Source organism: Bubalus bubalis, chromosome 8 (assembly GCF_019923935.1).
Source record: "Bubalus bubalis isolate 160015118507 breed Murrah chromosome 8, NDDB_SH_1, whole genome shotgun sequence".
In the NCBI taxonomy this organism is placed as follows: domain Eukaryota; kingdom Metazoa; phylum Chordata; class Mammalia; order Artiodactyla; family Bovidae; genus Bubalus; species Bubalus bubalis.
The window spans coordinates 119,110,683-119,130,472 of record NC_059164.1 but is presented as its reverse complement, the minus strand read 5'-3'; the positions used below and the strand labels follow the sequence as shown (position 1 = coordinate 119,130,472).

Below are 19,790 nucleotides of genomic sequence, written 5' to 3'. Positions count from 1 at the left end.
TCGTGTCCAACTCTTTGCGATCCCATAGACTGTAGTCTACCAGGCTTCTCTGTCCATGGGGTTTTCCAGGCAAGAGTACTGGAGCGGGTTGCCATTTCCTTCTCCAGGGGATCTTCCTGACCCAGAGATCGAACCCAGGTCTCCTGCATTGCAGGCAGATGCTTTACCCTCTGAGCCACCAGGGAAGTCCAAAAGTGAGGGTAAATGTGGCAAAAGCATTCAGCGTTATGTTTCTGCTCTTAACACTGTTGTGTACATGCTCAGTGGTGCCCCACTCTTTGGGGCCCTGTGGACTCTAGACCACCAGGCTCCTCTGTCCATGGGATTTCCCAGGCATTCCTGGAGACCTGAGATGGGAGTGGGTTGCCGCTTCCTCCTTCAGGGGATCTTCCAAACCCAGGGATGGACCCTGAGTCTCCTGCATCTCCTGCCTTGGCAGGCAGATTCTTTACCACTGAGCCACCTGGGAAGCCCCTTAACACTGTTGGGAAATGTTATTTCTGGTTAAAATTCTATTGACTTATTTCAGTGGTAGGATAACTAAAGATGTGAGCATGTGTGCTAAGTCACTTCAGTCGTGTCTGACTCTTTGCAGTCCTGTGGACTGCAGCCTGCCAGGATCCTCTGTGATGGGGATTCTCCAGGCAAGAATACTGGAGTGGGTTGCCATGCCCTCCTCCAGAGGATCTTCCCGACCCAGAGACCAAACCTGTCTCCTGCATTGCAGGCAGATTCTTTACTCCTCAGCCACCAGGGAAGCCCAATTAAATATAGACAGCCATAATATATGCGAGAGTATGATTCTCTTCAGTAAAACAAAAGTTTTGTTCAGACATGAGATTGGGCCTCACAGCTCCAGCCTACCGTGTGAGTACTTATCAGGGGTTGGAGATGGTAATAAAAAAAAGAGAATGCTGGACCTTTGTGAAAATAAAGACCAGAGAATATTACCTTCCAAGACTCAAGCAGTGTTCAGCTTTGTCTTTTGCACACATTGACAGAGAGTGTTCATCACATCTTCGGTTCCCATAATCAAGCCTGATGAGAAGTCCCCCACTGCCTCGGTTGCTGTGACTCTGCCCGAGGCCTCTCCCTGCTCACCCCTCATCTTTTTGAAAAGTTCGTTCATACCAGATTCCAAAGTTCAGTTTTGAATGTGACCTGCAGCCTCTAAAAATAAAGTTATTCTATTAGGGCTTTCCAGTGAAGGCGGAGGCTGGCCTTAGATGAAGCACACTGGCGTCTGGGGTTGTGTGCAGCCATTAAGAACGGGCTGATGAGTAAACATGTATTTACTTTGATTAAATCAAGGGCTATGAAATGGAGGACTCGAATATTGAAAGATTATTGGATTAACGAGCTTTATTGCTGCCAAATTAGTGTTGACAACATACGATGTATTGCGTTAGTTTGCTTTCCTGCCCAGAAAAAAAAATTATATCAAGTTTCTTATTTGTTTACTAATTCCTTTACAAAGTAAATAGTGAAGCTTTTTTAAAAAATAGCCACGCCAAAATATGAAGGCTATTGCTTTTAAATGAGTATTAGTTTGGAAGCAGTTTAGAACTGTGAGATCTAGGGGCTTTTATGTAGTTTTTGCTTGCCTTTCCTATTACAGTGGAATTTTCCCTTTCTTTTAACCACAACTAGGTGAGCAGTATTCACCCAGAATGCCGATTTCATCTGGAAATTCAGGAGGAAGAAACGAGATGTGCAGAGCTTCTAAGCACTCAAACAGAAAAACACAAAGGTAAGGCAGATGATGCTTGATGAGACTGTCCCTGGGATGGACAGGCGGACTGGCAAGTAGCTTGCACCTCACTCAGAAAACTGGTGTTTACAGTCATTTGTGTCTTTAAAAAAAAAAAAAAAAAAAGTCTGCTTCCACTGTTTTTTAATGACCTGCTGGCAAAAATCCTATAGCATTGTGGGTAATGGGCAGTGGGGTATGTGTGTTGGGAAGGGCAGAGGGGAAGGGGGTCCTTCACATAAACCTTTTAACGTAATAGTTTCCGTGGTTTGAGACAATAGCAACAGTTACTAAAATAATTTATGACAGTTGTTACGCTTTGCAAAGGCAACTCCCTTCCCATGACTATTCATCCGATTTCTTGCATTTTAAATCCTTAGTTACATCACAGATGATTTAGATCCAGTTAAGAATGGTGGGAATTTATCAGAAATCAAACAGGAAATTGAGACTTCTGCTTTCTTGAAGAACAGACCAGTTATGAGGACAGTGAGCTTACTGACTTTATTTCTCCCAGAAGCAAAGCTGGGATGATGAGCTCCCGCCCTGGGTACCTCTCCTGTTTGTAAACTCTGAAGGTTCTGGGATAACACCCAGATCATAAACAGTGGCAAAAACCTCTTGTCCTTCAGCTTTCTCCTTTTTCTCTGTTCTGCGTCATCATTTTAGTCTATTCAAGAAGAAATTAAAGTCAAAGTACAGCCATGTGTTAAGGGCCTGGCGCCCTGCAGAGGACGGCGAGTGGGAAGCCCCAGGTGTGGGTGCTGGTCTAGACCAGTACCTCCCAGTAGAAGCAGGATGCAAGCCTTATGGGCAGCTTGAGTTTTCCAGTGGCCATGTTAAAATAAGCGAAAAGAAACTTAGGACTTTGACAATGGTTTTGTTTATCCAAATATACCCAAATCACTATTTTTTCAACTTGTGATCAATATAAAATATTGAGGAGAGATTTTGCTTTTTTTGTATATTGTCTTGGAAACCCAATATGCATTTCACACTTAGAGTGCATCACAATTTGGACCACACATTTCAGGTATTCACAGGTGGTCTGCAGCCAAAGGGGTTCTATACCAGTTCTAAAATAGCTCTCCCAGGCCCCTTCCTGTCTCCCTGGACCCTCCCCTTCCTCAGCTGAAAAAACAAGGACTCTGGCCCAAGGGCTCCTTGCAGCCTTTGAGATCTGTGGTTCTGCAGTGCACACAGCGTCCTGAGAGCCATGTCTTCCAAAAGGTCTGGTCAAGCTCTGTCCGGAGGAAGGCAAAACAGGTGGCTCAAACATGAACTCAGGAGTTGTCCTGTAAAAGCTACATGTGACCGCTAGCCAGCGACTAGGGTCCACGAGGCTGGGTCTTGCCAGTCATGTCAGCCTCAGGACAAGACAGGACAAGACAGCCGCCACAGCCACTGAGCTCTGTCCTTTTGGTGGAAATTAAGAGACTTAGGGGAGCTAAACGCTGATAGGAGGCGAGCCGAAACCCTAGAAGCATCTAGTCACGGCATCTAGTAGGTCCGGCCTCCCTCGTGGAGAGCGTGGGCGGGTTCCGTGGGGTGACCCTCGGCCTTTGCCCCCTCATGCCGTCATCACTGGGCCATCAGGTTGCTGGGCTCTGAGGCTGCTCCCAGATGGCGTCTACTCCCTGGCACTGACCGGGGACAGCTGTGAACAGTACCCCTTCTTCACGCGGGCATCGGCCAGCGTTCAGAGGGCAGGCTGATGCCTCCAGGTCCTGCAGCCCTCACCGCTGGCAGGCCCCCGCCACAGGCCTGATACAGCAGGCACTCCCGACGTGGGAACCGGGGAGGACGCGACCCCTGACACAGGGGCAGACTGAACTGGAGTCAGTTTATCACCATGGATAAAGCCTCTGCCCCAGCCCGCCTGGCAGTCACCCGGGGCGGCCCCTCCCGCCCCTCGCTGTCCCCTCTGTTTGGGGACGGCTCCTGAAGCACCAGCCTCATGCTTCCTCCTTAACACTCTTCATCTCCCACACTCACCAAGAGCATTTTGCTAACAAGAGGAAGCCAACCCAACAGGAGGCAGGGAGCATTTACTTTCAGGAGAGGGGCTTTGGCCGTGACTTTCCCTCGTGGAGACCCCTCCCAGCTGGCCAGGGTCACTGGGCGTTGGGAGGGGTGCCTGCAGGTCTGTGCCCGTGACTCACCCTGACGGACGCAGGAAGGAGAGCAGTGTGAGCACGTCCACTGTGAGGCAGGAGGCATGGTCCTCAGTCGGCTCTCTTTCATAAAGAGACTCTTCACCTCTGGTTGGCCCAGGTGGATGGAGTGTGGCCTTAAGCAGTGTGAAGGCTTGTCCTTTAGTGCTTCTCATTCCAAAGGCTCAAGTCTGTCCCTGGTCCCTGGCCAACAGCTCACGAGTGTGAGCCGGGGCCATGCCACTGGACAGGGTAACATTTGGCCATGGGGCCATGGGGAATGTCCCTCACCACCCACTTGTTGCTGTGAAGAAACGCGGGCACCAAACGTTAGAAAAGCAAACTCTAGGTCCCTGTTGTTCAGTCACTCAGTCGTGTCCGACTGACCCCATGGACTGCAGCACACCAGGCCTCCCTATCCTTCACCGTCTCCTGGAGTTTGCTCAAACTCACGTCCATGGAGTCGGTGAAAATACTCCAATTCTTAAAAGTTTGCAACCAGTATTTTTTAAAATGCTCCGTGGGAGCAGGCGGAGCTGCTGTGCAGACGCTGCCTGAGCTGCCAGGCTGCTCTGCAGGGACCGCAGGCCAGGCCAGCCCTCCTCGGAGAGCTGCTCGTGTTGCAGCGATGGGCCAGGATGTTTAAAGCGCTCCTCAGGGCTCAGCCCTCTTAGGCTCTGCTGTCTGGCTCCGCATTCCTCAGAGTGACCTCACAGGGCCCGCTGGACATGCTGCCGGGAGCGTGGACGGCACAGCCTGTGCAGACTTGGCGTCGGCCGGAGCAGAGAGGACGTGGGAGAGTTAGAGGAGCCGGGGGAAGGTGTCACTTGGTCTTTGTGCAATGACAAGCGTCAGTCCTTCGGTGTTTCCTTGTATCAAAGGCTCTTATTTCACTGTTAGCTCGACAGCAAAAACACCTGCCGGAGCTCTTTCACCCTGACTCACAGGAAGAGCCTGTGGGCAGCGCTCCGCCCCCAAGGAGGGAGGCCGGCCAGGTAGCCTGCCGGGCACCCCCGCTTTCTGCAGAGAGAAGCAGCTTGTGTTCTGAATTCCCGTCTTTTCCTTGTTGCTCTTTGAAATGTGTGTGGCTCGAATACCAAGGATATAAATAGTAATGAGTTACCAGAATAAAGATACTACAGACGAGGTAAACCGGGAGCTGAGCGAAGGCCTTCTCGCCGAGTGAGATGAGACGGATTCCAGTATCCACGGTGAACGTCAGGAGACACAGGGTCTGTAGGAGCTGCAAGAAAGCAGCGTGAGACAGCACCCGAAATGGCAAAAAAAAAAAAAAACACTAGCTTTCAATTCTGGTGAGGTAATTTGTGTAAGTCTAACAAGGAATCCTTTTTATTACATGTTGGATCTAAAACAAATACAAACAAACCAACACAGAAATCTAGACAAAAGCCAACTTCAGTTCTAAAGCTCTTTAACGGATTCACTTTGTAAAAAAGAAAAGTTTAGGAGGTGTTTAGAGATATTTAGAGCTTTGTGACTTAATATTGATTCAGCACTAAGACTGACCTAGTCCCGCCCGTTAGGCTCAGGCCACGGATGCCTGGAAGTAAGCTCACAGCAGCTCTGTCCCTGCCTGCGCCGCCGACCATGGTGGGAGGCCCTGAGTCAACGCTCCTCTCTGCCTGCGTCCCCGCCTGTGCCCGTGGCACCTGGGAACTTCCCTGTGACTTTGCATCATTTTTGCCCTAATTTTGGGAGAGGGGATGGGGCAGCTCCACAGTCTGAGCCGTGTCAAGAAGGTTCCTGGCTATGGAGGCTTTGATAACAAGCAGTAGCTTAAACCAGGTCCCCGGGAGGTGCTGGACTAGCAAGCTTCCCGCTGTTCGACTTTTCTAAGGATACTGGACTGATTTTGAGTCACCCGTCGAGAGCCATGGCAGGTTTGGGTTTGCTCCCCTTCGAGCTAGCGGGAGGTCCTGGCTCATCCTGAGGCCCTGGCAGGTTGGTCGTCGTAGGTGACTGCTCCAGGCAGAGCAGGCTGTGGGCAACGTGCTCTCACTCCCATGGGTGCCCTTTGCCCTCACCCCCACGAGCTGCGGAGGAAGGCCTGGGGCGGTATGTCCTGCCTGAGGAGCCCTGAGCTGGGGAACCCCGGGTTCGCGGTAGACACTGGTGTGCCCGCCTGTCCTCCACCCCACGAGAGATGCCCTCTCGTTATGGTGATCAGCCCTGAGGCCGTGCACCGTCTGCCAAGCTCGCTGCCCTGCACTCATCCTCAGGGAGGGTCTGGGGCAAGGCTGTCTGTGCCCCTCCTGAGGCGCCCATGCCTGTCCCCAGCTCAGGGGTGACTCCCTGCAGGGTGGCCATCCGCGGCCTCCGGCAGTGGCTCCCACGTAGGCTGCTGGCCCCTCTGCTGCGCTGTCCGCTGTCCCTGCGGCCACAGGTCCTGCCCAGCACTTGGTGTTGCCACCCTCCTGGGGGTGGCCAGGTGCACCCTCTGCTGTTCCGGGGTGGGCCCTGTCTGCACACCCCCAGCCTCCCGGCAGCGAGGCTTCTGCCAAGGGCCATCCCGTCTGCTGACCCAGAAGCAGACCTGCAGACCCCACCTGGTGGGCAGACGGAAGGCCCTGAGCGTCTTCTCTCTGGACAAGGGAGGGCGACATCCACCCAGGAGGCACAGGGCTTCCTGGTCTTGATGCTTGAAGGTGCCCTCAGCCACCTCCCCGAAGTGAGGACACAAGAGAGGACCCCCAGTCTCTTGCCCAAGCTGGTGGCAGAGCCTGGCTCCCTGGACCCTGAGTCTAGTGCTCTTTTCGTAAAACTGTACTTGGCACCGTAGTGAGAGAGGCGTGTTTTAGACCAGGGTTTTCTTCCCTCCCAAGCCTGCTTCAAAGCTGAGGGGCCTCCCTCTGAACCCCCACAGCTGCCTCTGTTCATCTATTATCTGCAGCCCCTTGGGATGGAGGACCCTCCCTGGCCACTCACAGTGACATCACTCTGCTGGGGTTTGAGGGCAGCGTGTGGATTTGGTGAGTCCTTCCTGGCTGGCTGTCCTCACTACATGCCCGGTTCTCTGCGTGTCCACAGGGGCCCTTGGAGGCCGCTGGGGTTCAGCTGCAGGCGGAGACCCCACAGCGCGGGCGCTGAACCGGGGCCCAGGGCAGCCCAGACGCCTGCCCTTGGACACCACCCTGGCTGTGAGCTGTGAGGGGCTCCCACAGCCCGAGAACTGACTGACAAGTCACCTCTTCCCCACCCCAGGGAAGGGCTGCTCCAGCTTCTCAAGTCCTCTGTGACTTCTTACAGTTCCTTCCTTCCCTGCAAGGAAAGGACTGAGGCTGGTCTGAGTGGACGCGGAGGGTGAGGCCAGGCTGCCCAGGGGCCCGCCGCCCCGGTGACAAGGACAGCACGCGTCCCCTGCTGTCCCTCTGCTCCTGACCCGCCTTGCGTGAAGCACCAGAGGTCGCCAGGCAGGTGGCAGGCAGGTAGGCGTCAGGCTTGTTCCCGAGCTTGGAGAGCTGGGTGGACCGCCAGAGAGGCCACTCGCTGGGGGCGCCGCCGTGGAGCGAGTGGAGTGAGTGGGTGGAGGGGGGAAGGCAGAGGCACCCCAAGGCCTGAAGCTGCAGACCGGCAGGGTGAGAGGACCCAGCCCCTCCCTGGGGGGCAGTGGGGATCCCGGAGGCCAGGTAGAGCGAGAGGAAGGGACGGGAGGAAGGCTGGAGGCTGCCCGCCAGGTGGGACCGTGCGGGGCCGTGGGCCCCAGAGGCAGGAGGAGTGACCGAGGGCCGGCCCGAAGGGTGTGACCCAGAAGGAGGAGGGCAGGGAGAGGGGGCTCCCGGGCTGCGAGGTCAACAGGATGTGCACCCGGGCAGCGGCCTGTGGACTCAGGAGGCGCCCGGCCACGCCTGCAGCCAGGAGGACGGCCCCGCGGGAGGCTGGTCTGCGCAGCCGGGTGTCCAGCCCCGGGGGTCACGCTCGGATGAGCGGCTGCTGGCCCGTGTGAAGATGTCTTGTCATAACACTGCGAGATGGATGTCCCGGGACCATCCCGGGATGGCGCCCAAGTGCTGCTCGTAAATCCACGGAAGATCGCCCTGGGAGTAACATGGCAGGATCCACCATCCTCCAGCCCCAGCCCGTCAGCTGAGTCCGGCCTCCGGTGCCATGCGGCTTGACTCTGCCCACCCGGGAGCTTGTGCGGCACCAACAACGTCCCAAGGGGTCACTGCCGTCAGAGGGAAGGTTGTAGAGGAATTGTACAGAGGACGGCGGGTGAAGGTGTGGCGTCTGCACAAGCTTAGCTCTCCATCAGTTCTGAGCTGACTCGCTGCGGGGCCTCACGGGTCTCCTGACGGTCCGGTCCTGGTGCTGTGGGGAGACGCCTGTCTCAGGGGGATCTCCAGTCAGCCCTCAGGCAGGCGTGCCTGCCGGGACACCCACCACAGGCACCGCATGTACTCAGCTCAGCGTGGGGGACATTTTGATATTTGGGCTTGATTGGATTCAGCGTATTTTAAAAATAGTTTCAAAGTGGACTTCTGTACATTTCTTTAAAAAAAAAAAAAAGATCGTTTTGTTCAGTTAACAGCTTTGATTAGTTCTGGGTTTTGAATCTTTGTTTAGCATTAGTTCAGGTCCCAGAATATGACTCCCAACTATGGAATCCACCTGAACTGAAATGAAACTTTGCCACTTCCATATTCGAAATTCCAAAGTGATTGGATCAAGACACCATCTGGTGGCATTGTCGCCCAAAATGGCATTTCCCAGCCCTTGGTTTGTTGTTTGCCTCCAAATTACCAAGGTTGGGGTCATTGTAGCACCCTAATTATACGGACTATTGGGATATCCAGGAGGTGTCTGAAGAATGAATTCCCTGTAAAACATTCCTTGCAGCCCTGGAAATGCATTTAGAGCTGGAGCACTGTTGTGGAGCCTGGGTTCACTCCTGTATAAAGTCCAGGCTCCTGCACAGGTGGCCTAGGAAGCAGCGTGGCTCTGGGTCATGGTCCATACCCGCCCCATGGTTTCTCTCTGGGCCGGAAGGCTTGGCCTGCAGTGTGGACTCAGAAGAGCCAGCCCCAAGCTGGTGCCTTTGTTGGCTTGTGAATCTGTGATGTTCCTGCTTCAGGAAGTCCTGGAGAGACCCTCCTGGCCCAGCGCCTCCATCAGGCCCCTCGGGCAGCCTCAGGACCCAGTGACCCTCAGTGAATATTTTGTTTGGAGACGTGAACGCTCATCACTACAGGTTTGAAGAGTCCGAGGCTGTCATTGGTCCCAGAGCTGTGCTGAGTCATGAAGAAGGTCCAGTCCGTTTGGGGAAGATGAATGCTCCATCTCCGCCTGCACGAGCAGAGGTTGTCATCTTGCCCTGAGCCTGTGCTGTGAGTGCCTTCCAAGTCCTGATTAGAGCAGCCCGCTCCCAGCACGTGGCTGATTTCACCTGCACTGACATGTCTGAGACTTCCCTGGTAGAGCGTCTGCCTACAATGCTGGAGACCCGGGTTCAATCCCTGAGTCAGGAAGATCTCCTGGAGAAGGAAATGGAAACCCACTTCAGTATTCTTGCCTGGAAAATTCCATGGACAGAGGGGCCTGGTAGGCTGCAGTCCATGGGGTCACAAAGAGTTGGACACGACTGAGCGACTTCAATGTCAATGTCAATGTCAATGACATGTCTGAGAAGTGCGCCTCCCGACATGGCCTATTATTTGCTCTGGGGGGCTGTCCCCTGGGGAGGCTCCTTTCCTCTCTGCTTCCACCCTTGGCAAGTACTGTTGTCATCCCAGATGACAGCATTTCTAAAAGACATTTGGCTCCGTGTGCAGCTGAGGGAATGCATGGAATGGCGCTCCTTGCACCACTGCAAGTCTTTTGAGAACAAAGGGTGTAAATGCGCACCCTTAGAACAACAGAAGGAGGAGGCCTCCGTCTGGGAGAGCTTGGTCACCGCTGTTAGTGTTCAGGCTAACGCTTCTCTGCAGGACGTCGGGAAACAGGGCATTTGTAGTTGGACACCTGGACACGTCGCACCGAATATGCCCAAAGGGTGACTCCAAAACTGAGGGAGGGGCTGGCAGGCCGGTGTCTCAGAGCCTCCAGGTCCAGTGCACGGGATCCCCAGGGATCGCGTCACCATCTGCGGGGCTGGGGGTCTGAACCCACTCAGCATCCCATCCACTCCCTCGGTGCACGCTAAGACTGCTGGGCGTAGGGGCTGAAACATGGGGCATTCCGGGCTGCTTCCCTGGGGGTACCTTCCGCATCTCAGCCTTGAACACCCTGCAGTCAGGAGGCAGACCCTGGGGTCCTTCCTGTGCTGTGTGGCCTGAGAGTCTAGGGTGGGAGCGCTCTGAGAGGTGGTCTCGGCAGGCAGTCAAGGTGAGGCGGCAGTGAGGATGCGGGCAGGTTTCTTCTGGTCATGACCACAGCTGCCCTGGGAAGGGGCCAGGCTCGACCAGGGCTGAGCCTGGAGCCTCCATGGAGCCCTGCTTTGGTCATGGGCACACAGCAGGTTTGACCAGAGACAGAGGCCCCGTGGATGGCCACTTCTGGCAGCGCTGTTCTCCACGCCCTGGGAGAGGTGGGAGGCTCTGGGCCGCCCCAGCTGCCTGTGTGGCCTCCTTCAAATCCCGGGTGCCCACTGGCCTGGGGAAGCCCTTTGGTCAGAGTCATCCCGACCCCGGGGGTCTCAAGGCTGGCCTGGATTTACCTGCAGAAAGTAGCAAATCAGGCGCTCACCCTGCACCCAGAGTGGGGCCCTCGGGCGGCAGGCAAGTGGGAAGCGGCCTGTTCAGTAATTCGGGTCAGAACAGGTGAGCAGGTTCACAGGGAAGCACAAACCCTTTTATTTGGGTTGGCCAAGAATTTCATTCAAGTTAAAGATGGCCAGGGGGGCACCCAGATGAACATTTTGGCCAACCCACTTTAAAAAGGATTTTTCCCAACTTTCAGTTGGTGAGACGATCCATCTAGCTTTCAATTATTTACATTGATAGTAGACAGGGGTTGCTGGGAGCCAGAAGCAGATCAGCGGCTCTGAGGGCTAAAGTGAAGATAACTCCTTTGTTTAAAACTGTTAAATCAGAGTTTCAGAGCACAGAGGACCCCTGGCCCCTCGTGGGTCAACACAGCCCCTGCAGGGGGTGCTGCAAAGCTGCGTCTGCACAGGGCGGCTGCGGTCCTGTTTTTACGAGGGCGGTCTCACCGTCAGCCCAGCCGGCGGTGACCACATCTGTGCTGCTGCCCCAGCAGGGTTCGTCTGGCAGTTTCTCTTTTCCTGTGGGAATGCAGTCCTCACCTTCCAGGAATAAGAATAAGTAAGCTACACCAGAGCGGGCCGCACTTCCCGGCTCTGAGACTGCTCCCGTGAGAGCACCCAGAGGCCTCTCCTGGAGTACAGCTTCCCTCTGTCCCTGTGCACTCTGCTCGTGGGCTCAGTGGCAGGCGCACCAGGCCTGGCACGGCCTCCCCCACCGGGGACCCTGGCCGCCTCTCTCCAGCCAGGGCCCAGAATCCCACGTTGCCCCAGCTACTCCAGGGCCGGACCTCGCTCTGCAGCCAAGGGACCGTGGCTTTCCCCTACTGTCTTCATGAGCAGCTTTCCAGCAGCGAGGCTGCCGTTTCTGTGAGAGTGGACGCCCGTGTCAGCAGGTGCTGCAGCGGAGGCGTTGGGTGGTCAGCAGCTGGCAGCACTTCTGCACTTGCTGCGCCGGCCTGGGCAGCACGCTTTCCGTGGACATGTCCACAGAGCTGTGGGCCCTGGCCCTGGGGGTGCTTCCGCCTGCACCCCAGACAGTAAGCAGCAGATCAGTCACCTCACAGAGTGTCCCATATTCCGGGTGCGTTTCGGTGTGTCCTTCCAGCCCGTGTCTCCTTACAGCAGCTTGGACATGAAGGCTTGAGGAGACTCCGATCAGACCCTCTGGGAAGAGCGGATGCAGGTCACGTGTGTGCTCTGTGGGGTCCCCGCACTGGTGATGATATGTCCCCCAGTATCCCATTATGCTGTCTGGCCACTTGAGTATAAGTGGCCTCCAGATCTTGAACACCAAGTTCTTTTTCCCTGCAGTTGGCTGGTGGTCTTTGGAGCTGCTCCTCTTTCCCAGCCTTCCCCCCACCCTGTTCCTGATTCACACTTGAATCAGTCTGTCTCAGGGTCCAAAAGGTCAGCTTTTAAAGTTCTAACCATTCTTTGCACATATCAATTAGCATTCTCTGTAAAGAAGAGCTTTTCCTCATCATTTGGGGAAGAACTGCAGTTCCTTCTAAAAGAACTGGAAACAGGTCCAGTCACCTGGGGGGCACCTACTAAGGCCTTACTACCTAGAGTTCCGATCAGACAGTTGTATCACCACTCCTTGTGTGTATCACAAGTAAGTGGATGTTGAACTATTAGCTAGCCATTAAAAACGCGGCACACTGCAGAAAGAACAGGAGAAATATGAGACATGTATTGTTGAGAAAGCAAAGAAGACAGCATACAGGGCGTCCTGTTTTTCTGAAAGAAAAGCATGTCACGTCTCTGTGTCCATGGTGCACAGAGTACAGGACGTTGTATAGGATGTGTAGGATGTTGTATAGGGTGTATAAGACGTCATATAGGATGTTGTATAGGCTGTATAGGGTGTCGTATAGGGTGTTGTATTGGAGAAGGCAATGGCACCCCACTCCAGCATTCTTGCCTGGAGAATCCCAGGGGGAGCCTGGTGGGCTGCCGTCTATGGGGTCGCACAGAGTCAGACACGACTGAAGCGACTTAGCAGCAGCAGCAGCATAGGCTATTGTACAGGGTGTTGTATAGGCTGTTGTACAGGGTGTTGTATAGGGTGTTGTATAGGGTGTTGTATAGGCTGTTGTACAGGCTGTTGTATAGGATGTATAGGCCGATGTATAGGATGTTCTCAGGCCCCGAAGAGAGCAAGAACCAGGTGCCCATGAGTGGCCAGGAGGAGGCCACTCAGAGGGGTGTTTCCCCAACACCCACAGCACAGAAGCAAAAGAGCAGGACTGTTTGGGGAGCGGGTGTCTTTGGGGAGAGTCCTTGGAATACCCTGTGATTTCTGCCCCACTGTGGAGGGAACGGAGGGCCCCCAGTCCCAGGGGACGCAGGGATGAAAAGTGAGTGGCAGCCGCCCCGCTGCAGCTGGCAGGGAGGTCTTCTGGGTCTGTAACCGTCCTCTACCGGGGAGGACAGCCCCCAGAGCAGGGTCCAGGAGGGGTGCCAATGCTTGGGGTGAGGAGCCTCTGGGCTGTGGGAAGTGGAGGTGCTGGATCCTAAGGGGAGCCCAGAAGAGCACCACCAGCAGAGTGGCCCCACACACTGGGCCACTGGCCTGAAATACGCCAGGGTCGGGGAGGCGTGTTCACTAGGAACCAGGCCGCACCTTGGAGCAGGGGCCACGGGGGCCATGACGCGCCGTCAGCCAGGGACTAACCGGAGCAGGCATGGCCTCCCAGCGCCGCACACATCTCCCCGCACCTGGATTGATGCCCGTGCAAACACACCCAGCACGTGTGCAGCGCCCGTAGCTTAAGATCGCACACCTGGAAGGTTTTGTAGGATTGTAAGGGCATCTCCATGAATGGCTGAGACGTTCCGAGTAGACAGAGGCTGGCGTCGCGGGAAGTGGCCTGCGTCCCGTGGGCCTCAAGGCTCCTGAGACTCTCTAAGCATGGACCCCCGGGTGTGAGGCAAAGGGCCTCCAGGGGTCAGCAGGTCCTTCCGGCTCTGACGTCCTCGGGTCCCCTTAGTGAGCCCCAGCTGGCCCTGCCCCACAGTCCTTGTTCTCCAGGCAGAGCCCTGGCGCTGATTTTCAAAGGCTCACGAGGACAATGGCAGGCGCAGTGAGGAATCGTGGCAATCATTCTCAACGTGCTTTGTTCCCGCTGGGAGGGGTCTAGTAATTAGTGTGGCCTAAATCACCCAGACCAGAACTCAGGGGACGAGAGGGCCCCAACACCAGAGCCATCTTGCGGCACCGACCAGCCAGCTTGTCTCCCGTCCTTGGCCCAGCGGTGGGCTTGTGGCCCTCAAGGGGGTGGCCCCACAGGAGTGCCAGGGTCGGGGGCCCTGGGGGCCGCTCGCCATCCAGGAGGCCCAGGTGGGTCAGCGACACTCCATCTGGCCCAGGCCGAGACCACCAGCCCGGCGCTGCCACTGACCGCCAGGGCAAAAGCAGCCTCACCGAGCTGGACGCCTGCTGGGTGTCTACCCTGGCCCACCCCAGACAGGTCACACAGAGGCGCTGCAGGCAGGGCTGGGGGGCCCCGCCCCATCACTCAGTCCAATCACTTAGTCATGTCCGAATCTTTGCGACCCCATGAACCACAGCACTCCAGGCCTCCCTGTCCATCATCAACTACCAAAGCTTGCTCAAACTCATGTCCATTGAGTTGGTGATGCCATCTAATGGTCTCATCTTCTGTGGTCCCCTTCTCCTCCTGCCCTCAATCTTTCCCAACATCAAGGTCTTTTCAAATGAGTCAGTTCTTCCCATCAGGTGGCCAAAGCATTGGAGTTTCAGCTTCAGCATCAGTCCTTCCAATGAATATTCAGGACTGATCCCCTTTAGGATGGACTGGTTGGATCTCCTTGCAGTCCAAGGGACTCTCAAGAGTCTTCTCCAATACCACAGTTCAAAAGCATCAATTCTTTGGTGCTCAGCTTTCTTTATAGTCCAACTCTCACATCCATACATAACTACTGGGAAAACCAAAGTTTTGACTAGACAGGCTTTTGTTGGCAAAATAATGTCTCTGCTTTTTAATGTGCTGTCTAGGTTGGTCATAACTTCTTCCAAGGAGTAAGCGTCTTTTAATTTCATGGCTGCAGTCACTATCTGCAGTGATTTTGGAGCCCTGCAGGGTGACAATATACAGCCTTGACGTACTCCTTTCCCATCTTGGAACCAGTCTGTTGTTCCATGTCCGATTCTAACTGTTGCTTCCTGACCTGCATACAGATTTCTCAAGAGACAGGTGAGGTGGTCTGGTATTCCCATCTCTTGAAGGATTTTCCACAGTTTGTTGTGATCCACACAAAGGCTTTGGCGTAGTCAGTAAAGCAGAAGTAGATGTTTTTCTGGAACTCTCTTGCTTTTTCGATGATCCGGCAGATGTTGGCCTGCACGTCCATATCCGTGAGCTGAGACTGGGGAGCCACCCCCACCCTGCTGCCTGGGTCTGGGGATAAAATGAGCTCCTGAGGGCAGAGCCGGCCCCCAGGGGTGGCATCCTGCCCCCTGTTGCTCTCACAACTCCTCCTGAGCAGCCCTTTCCCCAGCGGGCTCACGTGATGGGGTGGTCATCGGGCACAGCCCCCAGGTCTGTGGAGGTGTTGGGGGCCGTCAAGCTGGGGAGCAGGGTGGCCCTCCAGCATTGCTGTCATCCCAAGAGCTGCCCCGTGGCCACTCTGGGCTCCCTGGGCCACACAGACCCTGGCACCTGCCACATGGGCACACCAGGGCTCCCCCCCTCCCCCCCCCCCCCGCTGTTTACAGTGGGGGGGGCGGAACCAGGCTTCCTGAGCTGCAGGAGTTCCACGCCCACCCCCTTCCTGTGCTGGGCAGGGATGGGGCCGCATCAGCCCCTGAACTGCTCAGCACCAGCTTGGAACTGCAGGGCCACCCTGGGTCTCTGGCTTGGTGGCCTGGGATGGGACCCAAGAACTTTCTGACAAGTTCCCAGGGACAGCAGCCCCAGCACCTTCATCAACACCCACACTCGTGACCTCAAGGTCCCTTCTGGCGCCTGCTCTGCACGACAGGGGGCTGAGCCCTGGGTACTTGTGAGAACCTCCAGGAAACTTAAAAATTGAGCCGTGCCAGAGGGAGAATCAAAGCAGGACCCTGGGTGTGGGCATTAACAGCGGGTCCCGGGGCAGGGGGTGGGTGGGGGTGGGGAGTGGGAAGGACCTGGCATGCTGTCCACTGCCCCTTGGCCGCCCCACTGCCAGCCTGGACCGAGGGGAGAATTGCCCTCTGATGGTGTTATCCATGGGCACACGCAGGGCAGCCCCAGAGCTCCAGCCTCCTCCCTGGGCAGCCAGGCGAGCCTTGGAGACCTTGTCATTCTGGCCACAGTACGTCCCACGCAAGGCGTGTGTTCATTGCACGCAAGGCCTGGCCAGAGAGCAAGGGTGCCATTTCTCTGGCTTCTCCTGAGCAAGATCAGCATGTCGTGGGGACGCCCCGGGCCTCGTGGGCCCTGCCGTCTGTGGGCTGGGGTCCAGCGACCAGCTCAGCTCCAGCCTCAGAGCCCGGGGGCGCGTCCAGCACATGCCTGCAGCATCTGATTCTGGCCGCTCGTGACTTCAACTTTAAACTTACGAACCGAAGTGCTGGTGCTGCCAGCTGCTGCCAAACCCCGCGCCTCTGTGCCGGAATGGGCGTGTTTCGTTTTCTTTTCCCACGTCCCTGCTCCTGCAGGCCCTGCCCCATACCCCGCCTGGAGCAAGGTGACCCGGGGGTGCTGGGGTGCTGGTCCCTCTGCCCCAGGCTGGTCTGCTAGGCTGCAGGAGTGTAGCCACTCCCTGGCGCTCCCGGTGGGGCTGGGATGCTCCTCCATCACCCCGTGCCTGCCCGCCCTCTGGGCACCTCCCTGCTGCATGGGCACCTCTGGTCTGCCAGGGTCCCTGGGTACCCGGGGTCCCACTGCTGTGCTGTCTCTCTCTGCCTTGGTGTTGGCTGGGTAACGGATTCCTCTCCCAGTGACAACAAGGACAGAGCAGAGCCCGGCCTCTGCTGGGAACGCCCCAGGAGCCTCACCCAGAGAGGGCAGCCGTGTCCGTGTGGTCAGAGCCTACCTGAGACTTCAGCCCTCAGCCCCCGGGCAAGTGCCCAGGGCTGTCCTCTGTCCACATGCTCACCTGGACTCGGACGCGCCTCTGGCTCTGTATCCAGGGCTCTGACCACAAACCACCAGTGAGGACATGGCCTTCAGGGGTCAGGGCGGTGGTGGCCACATGGGGTTCTGGCCCCGACCGCCCTGTGTGCACCCGTGAGCAGAAAACGCATGCCTGTGAAAGCTCCGCCAAGAGAAGCTGCAGGACCTGAGTAATGAGACTCACGTGCTTCTCTGGACAGTGGTGTTTATGTCATTGAAATAATGAGAAAATAAATCCAGGACTCAAAACAACACCAGTACCCCACCTGTGGCAGTGTGACTTGCCCGGAGATAGCTTGGAGAGAAAGTGGGTTTTGGGGAACAAGAGGATTAGGGTTCTCTCCATGATGGTGGGTACCCCCCGCTTAAGACTCCTGTCTGGCGGGTGAATTGCCGCTGTCCCCTTGGAGCTCCAGCATATTTATAGGCACGTGTTCCGATCGTAGCCCTTCCTACACTATTCATCCGTGCCTCCAGTATGTTCTGTATGAGATGCCGTGAAGTTTCGGGGATGTCTGGAGGCTGCACGCTGTGTCAGGTCAGTTTTCCTGAACCGCTTGGGCTAGAAGGCTGCTTTCAGGGAACTAAACTGCCCTCCCAAGAGGAGCTTAGGAAGCCCAGCACCAGTGTCCACTGGGCTCCTATGCTTTCTTTTCTGGTGACCCTGGTGGGAAGCTCTTTGCTCAAGGCTCTCCGCCACCTCCTCCCTGCAACCTCTGGGACCACTTTGCCGAGCTTACAATGTATCGTCACCGCCCACATCTGCTACTCAACCACCGGCTTAGTTAAACAGTATGTAAGCTGACAGATACCAAAAGGCACTTGTTTCTGGGAAAACCAATTGGTGTGCTTTGGAAAAACTAGGAAAGTGAGTTGCTAAGCAGCCACAAAGTTAGAGGTGAGAATGATGGCTGGGAATGTCTGGAAATCTGGCTTTGCAAAACAAACCCTTGCCAAGCTCCGGTCTCCATGGGGTTCTCCAGGCAAGGATACTGCAGGGGGTCGCCACTCCCTCCTCCAGGGGGTCTTCCGGGGCCAAATCCACATCTCTTACATCTCCTGCATTGGCAGGTGGGCTCTTTACCATCAACGCCACCTGGGAAGCCCCATATCTCTCAACAATTAGCATCAGACTTTGCAGCAAAACAAGACAAGCTTCTCTCAGGACGAACACCGGGTGGTCTCCAACTGCAGTTCTCAGAGCGACTCCGCCTGTCTCAGGTGGCCTGGCTGTCTGGGGCCTCCCCTGGGCGCTGCTCCAGCAGGTGGCCTAAGCAGAGCTTCCAGACACTTGGCAGGTTGGGGGAGGCTGGAGTTCCCAGAGTTCAGAATTCACACTCAGTGTGATTCTTCCAAATTTAGTCGGCCCGAGCCCTGGGTCCTGGGGTCCAGGGCCCTTCAAGGGCACTGCCCACTTCCCTTCTCCTGCAGGCTCTTCTGTGCCCCCTTTGCTCTGCCTGAGTCTTTAAAACACACGTGCTGTTTGTCTTCAAAGTTTTATGAGCTCTAGGAACTGCCCTTTCTGATTTCTCGACTGTCATTTTCATGAGGTTTGGAAGGTGGAGAGAGAAGCACATATGTTCCCCGTTATCTGTGGCTTGTGCTCAGACTCACTGCCCAGGTAAACCCCCCACCACTGCCCCCTGCTCACCCACACACCCCCAGGCCCACAGGCCACACTGTCCACCCAACTGGGAGAGTGTTTCTACTGACATCTTTGTCCTTGATGACTTATTCTAATTAATTTTTCAGAAAGCAACATTTTCTTTAAATATGTAAGCTACTGTAGTATAAATTTATGTAGTCAATCTTTGGTATGTAATTCAGTTTGTAGGATGAGTGTATTTTCATTTTGGGGCTTCCCTGGCAGCTTAGATGGTAAAGAATAGTCCCACAATGCAAGAGATCTGGAGTCAATCCCTGGGTCAAGAAGATCCCCTAAGGAAGGAAATGGCTTTTATGGACTCTGACTTCAAGGACAATTTGCAGATTTAAATATTTGATAAGATTTAGTTGATTGCAGCAGTCAAGATGATATATGAGTGATGAAATTTTAGGCTACCTTCATGGAGTTATCTAATAACTTAATCAGCGCAACGTTAAAGCCTAAAACATTTTTCAGATCTCTTATTTTGCTTAATAGCCATCCCATGAGGGGTGGTATTCTTGCCTGGAGAATCTCACGAACAGAGGAGCCTGGTGAGCTACAGTCCATCGAGTTGCAAAGAATCGGATAGGACTGAGTGACTAAGCACACATATTTTTATTTTATTTATAAAAGCCTTTAGAAAGATATTTTCAACTTTTTTGCAAAACTTGGTTTGGAGCCAACTTTTCATTATCTGTTTTCATAGAAGTAAAACATTCCTGTGGTCAAACTAAAACTATATCACACTTATTGTACATATCTGGATGGCATGTCAGAGAGCAGAAATGTTGTTTCTTTGTTTTAACTGAAGCCAGCACACTGCTCCTCCAATACTGAAGTTTAACTGAAATGTAAAACTTTAGAGGTCACAAAACAGTAGAAACACCTTGAACTTGTAGTAAAAAATCCCTGGGTTCAAGGATTCATTTTCTGTTTGTTTGACGTGAGAGGTCCTTGCGCCGTTTGAATCTCAGTGCTGCTTGTTGGTGAGATGATTAATGCAATGCGTGTATGAATTACCCTCATGGGGGGGCTATTACACAAAATAGGAGATCTGAAAAATGTTTTAGGCTTTAACACTGTGCTAATTAAGTTATTAGATAACTCCACGAAGGTACCCTAAAATTTCACCACCAATATATCATCATGACTGCTGCAATCAACTAAATCTTATCAAATATTTAAATTTGCAAATTGTCCTTGAAGTCAGAGTCCATAAAAGCACAAGGGTGTGTGCCTCAGGGGACCCTCACCTCCGAGACTTACACAGATACCGGGTGGTGCCCACTGTGCCACAGGGGCGAGCACATCATCAGGAAAAAGTACTGATTCTGCTGAGATTCAGAAGTGCACAGTGCACTCTGGGTGCCTCAGGTTCGTCCCTTCTCACTCA

The 19,790-nt window shown here is 54.7% G+C and overlaps 1 protein-coding gene across 1 annotated transcript in view; it reads left to right on the top strand.

Moving 5' to 3' along the window:
* Positions 1-19,790, top strand: part of VIPR2 (vasoactive intestinal peptide receptor 2) — a gene marked incomplete in the record, with an annotated part of 50,682 nt that overhangs the window by 1,599 nt on the left and 29,293 nt on the right. Inside the window, 1 exon segment of the mRNA XM_045166512.1 lies at positions 1,651-1,750. Within this exon segment, the coding sequence (XP_045022447.1) occupies positions 1,651-1,750 (100 nt within the window).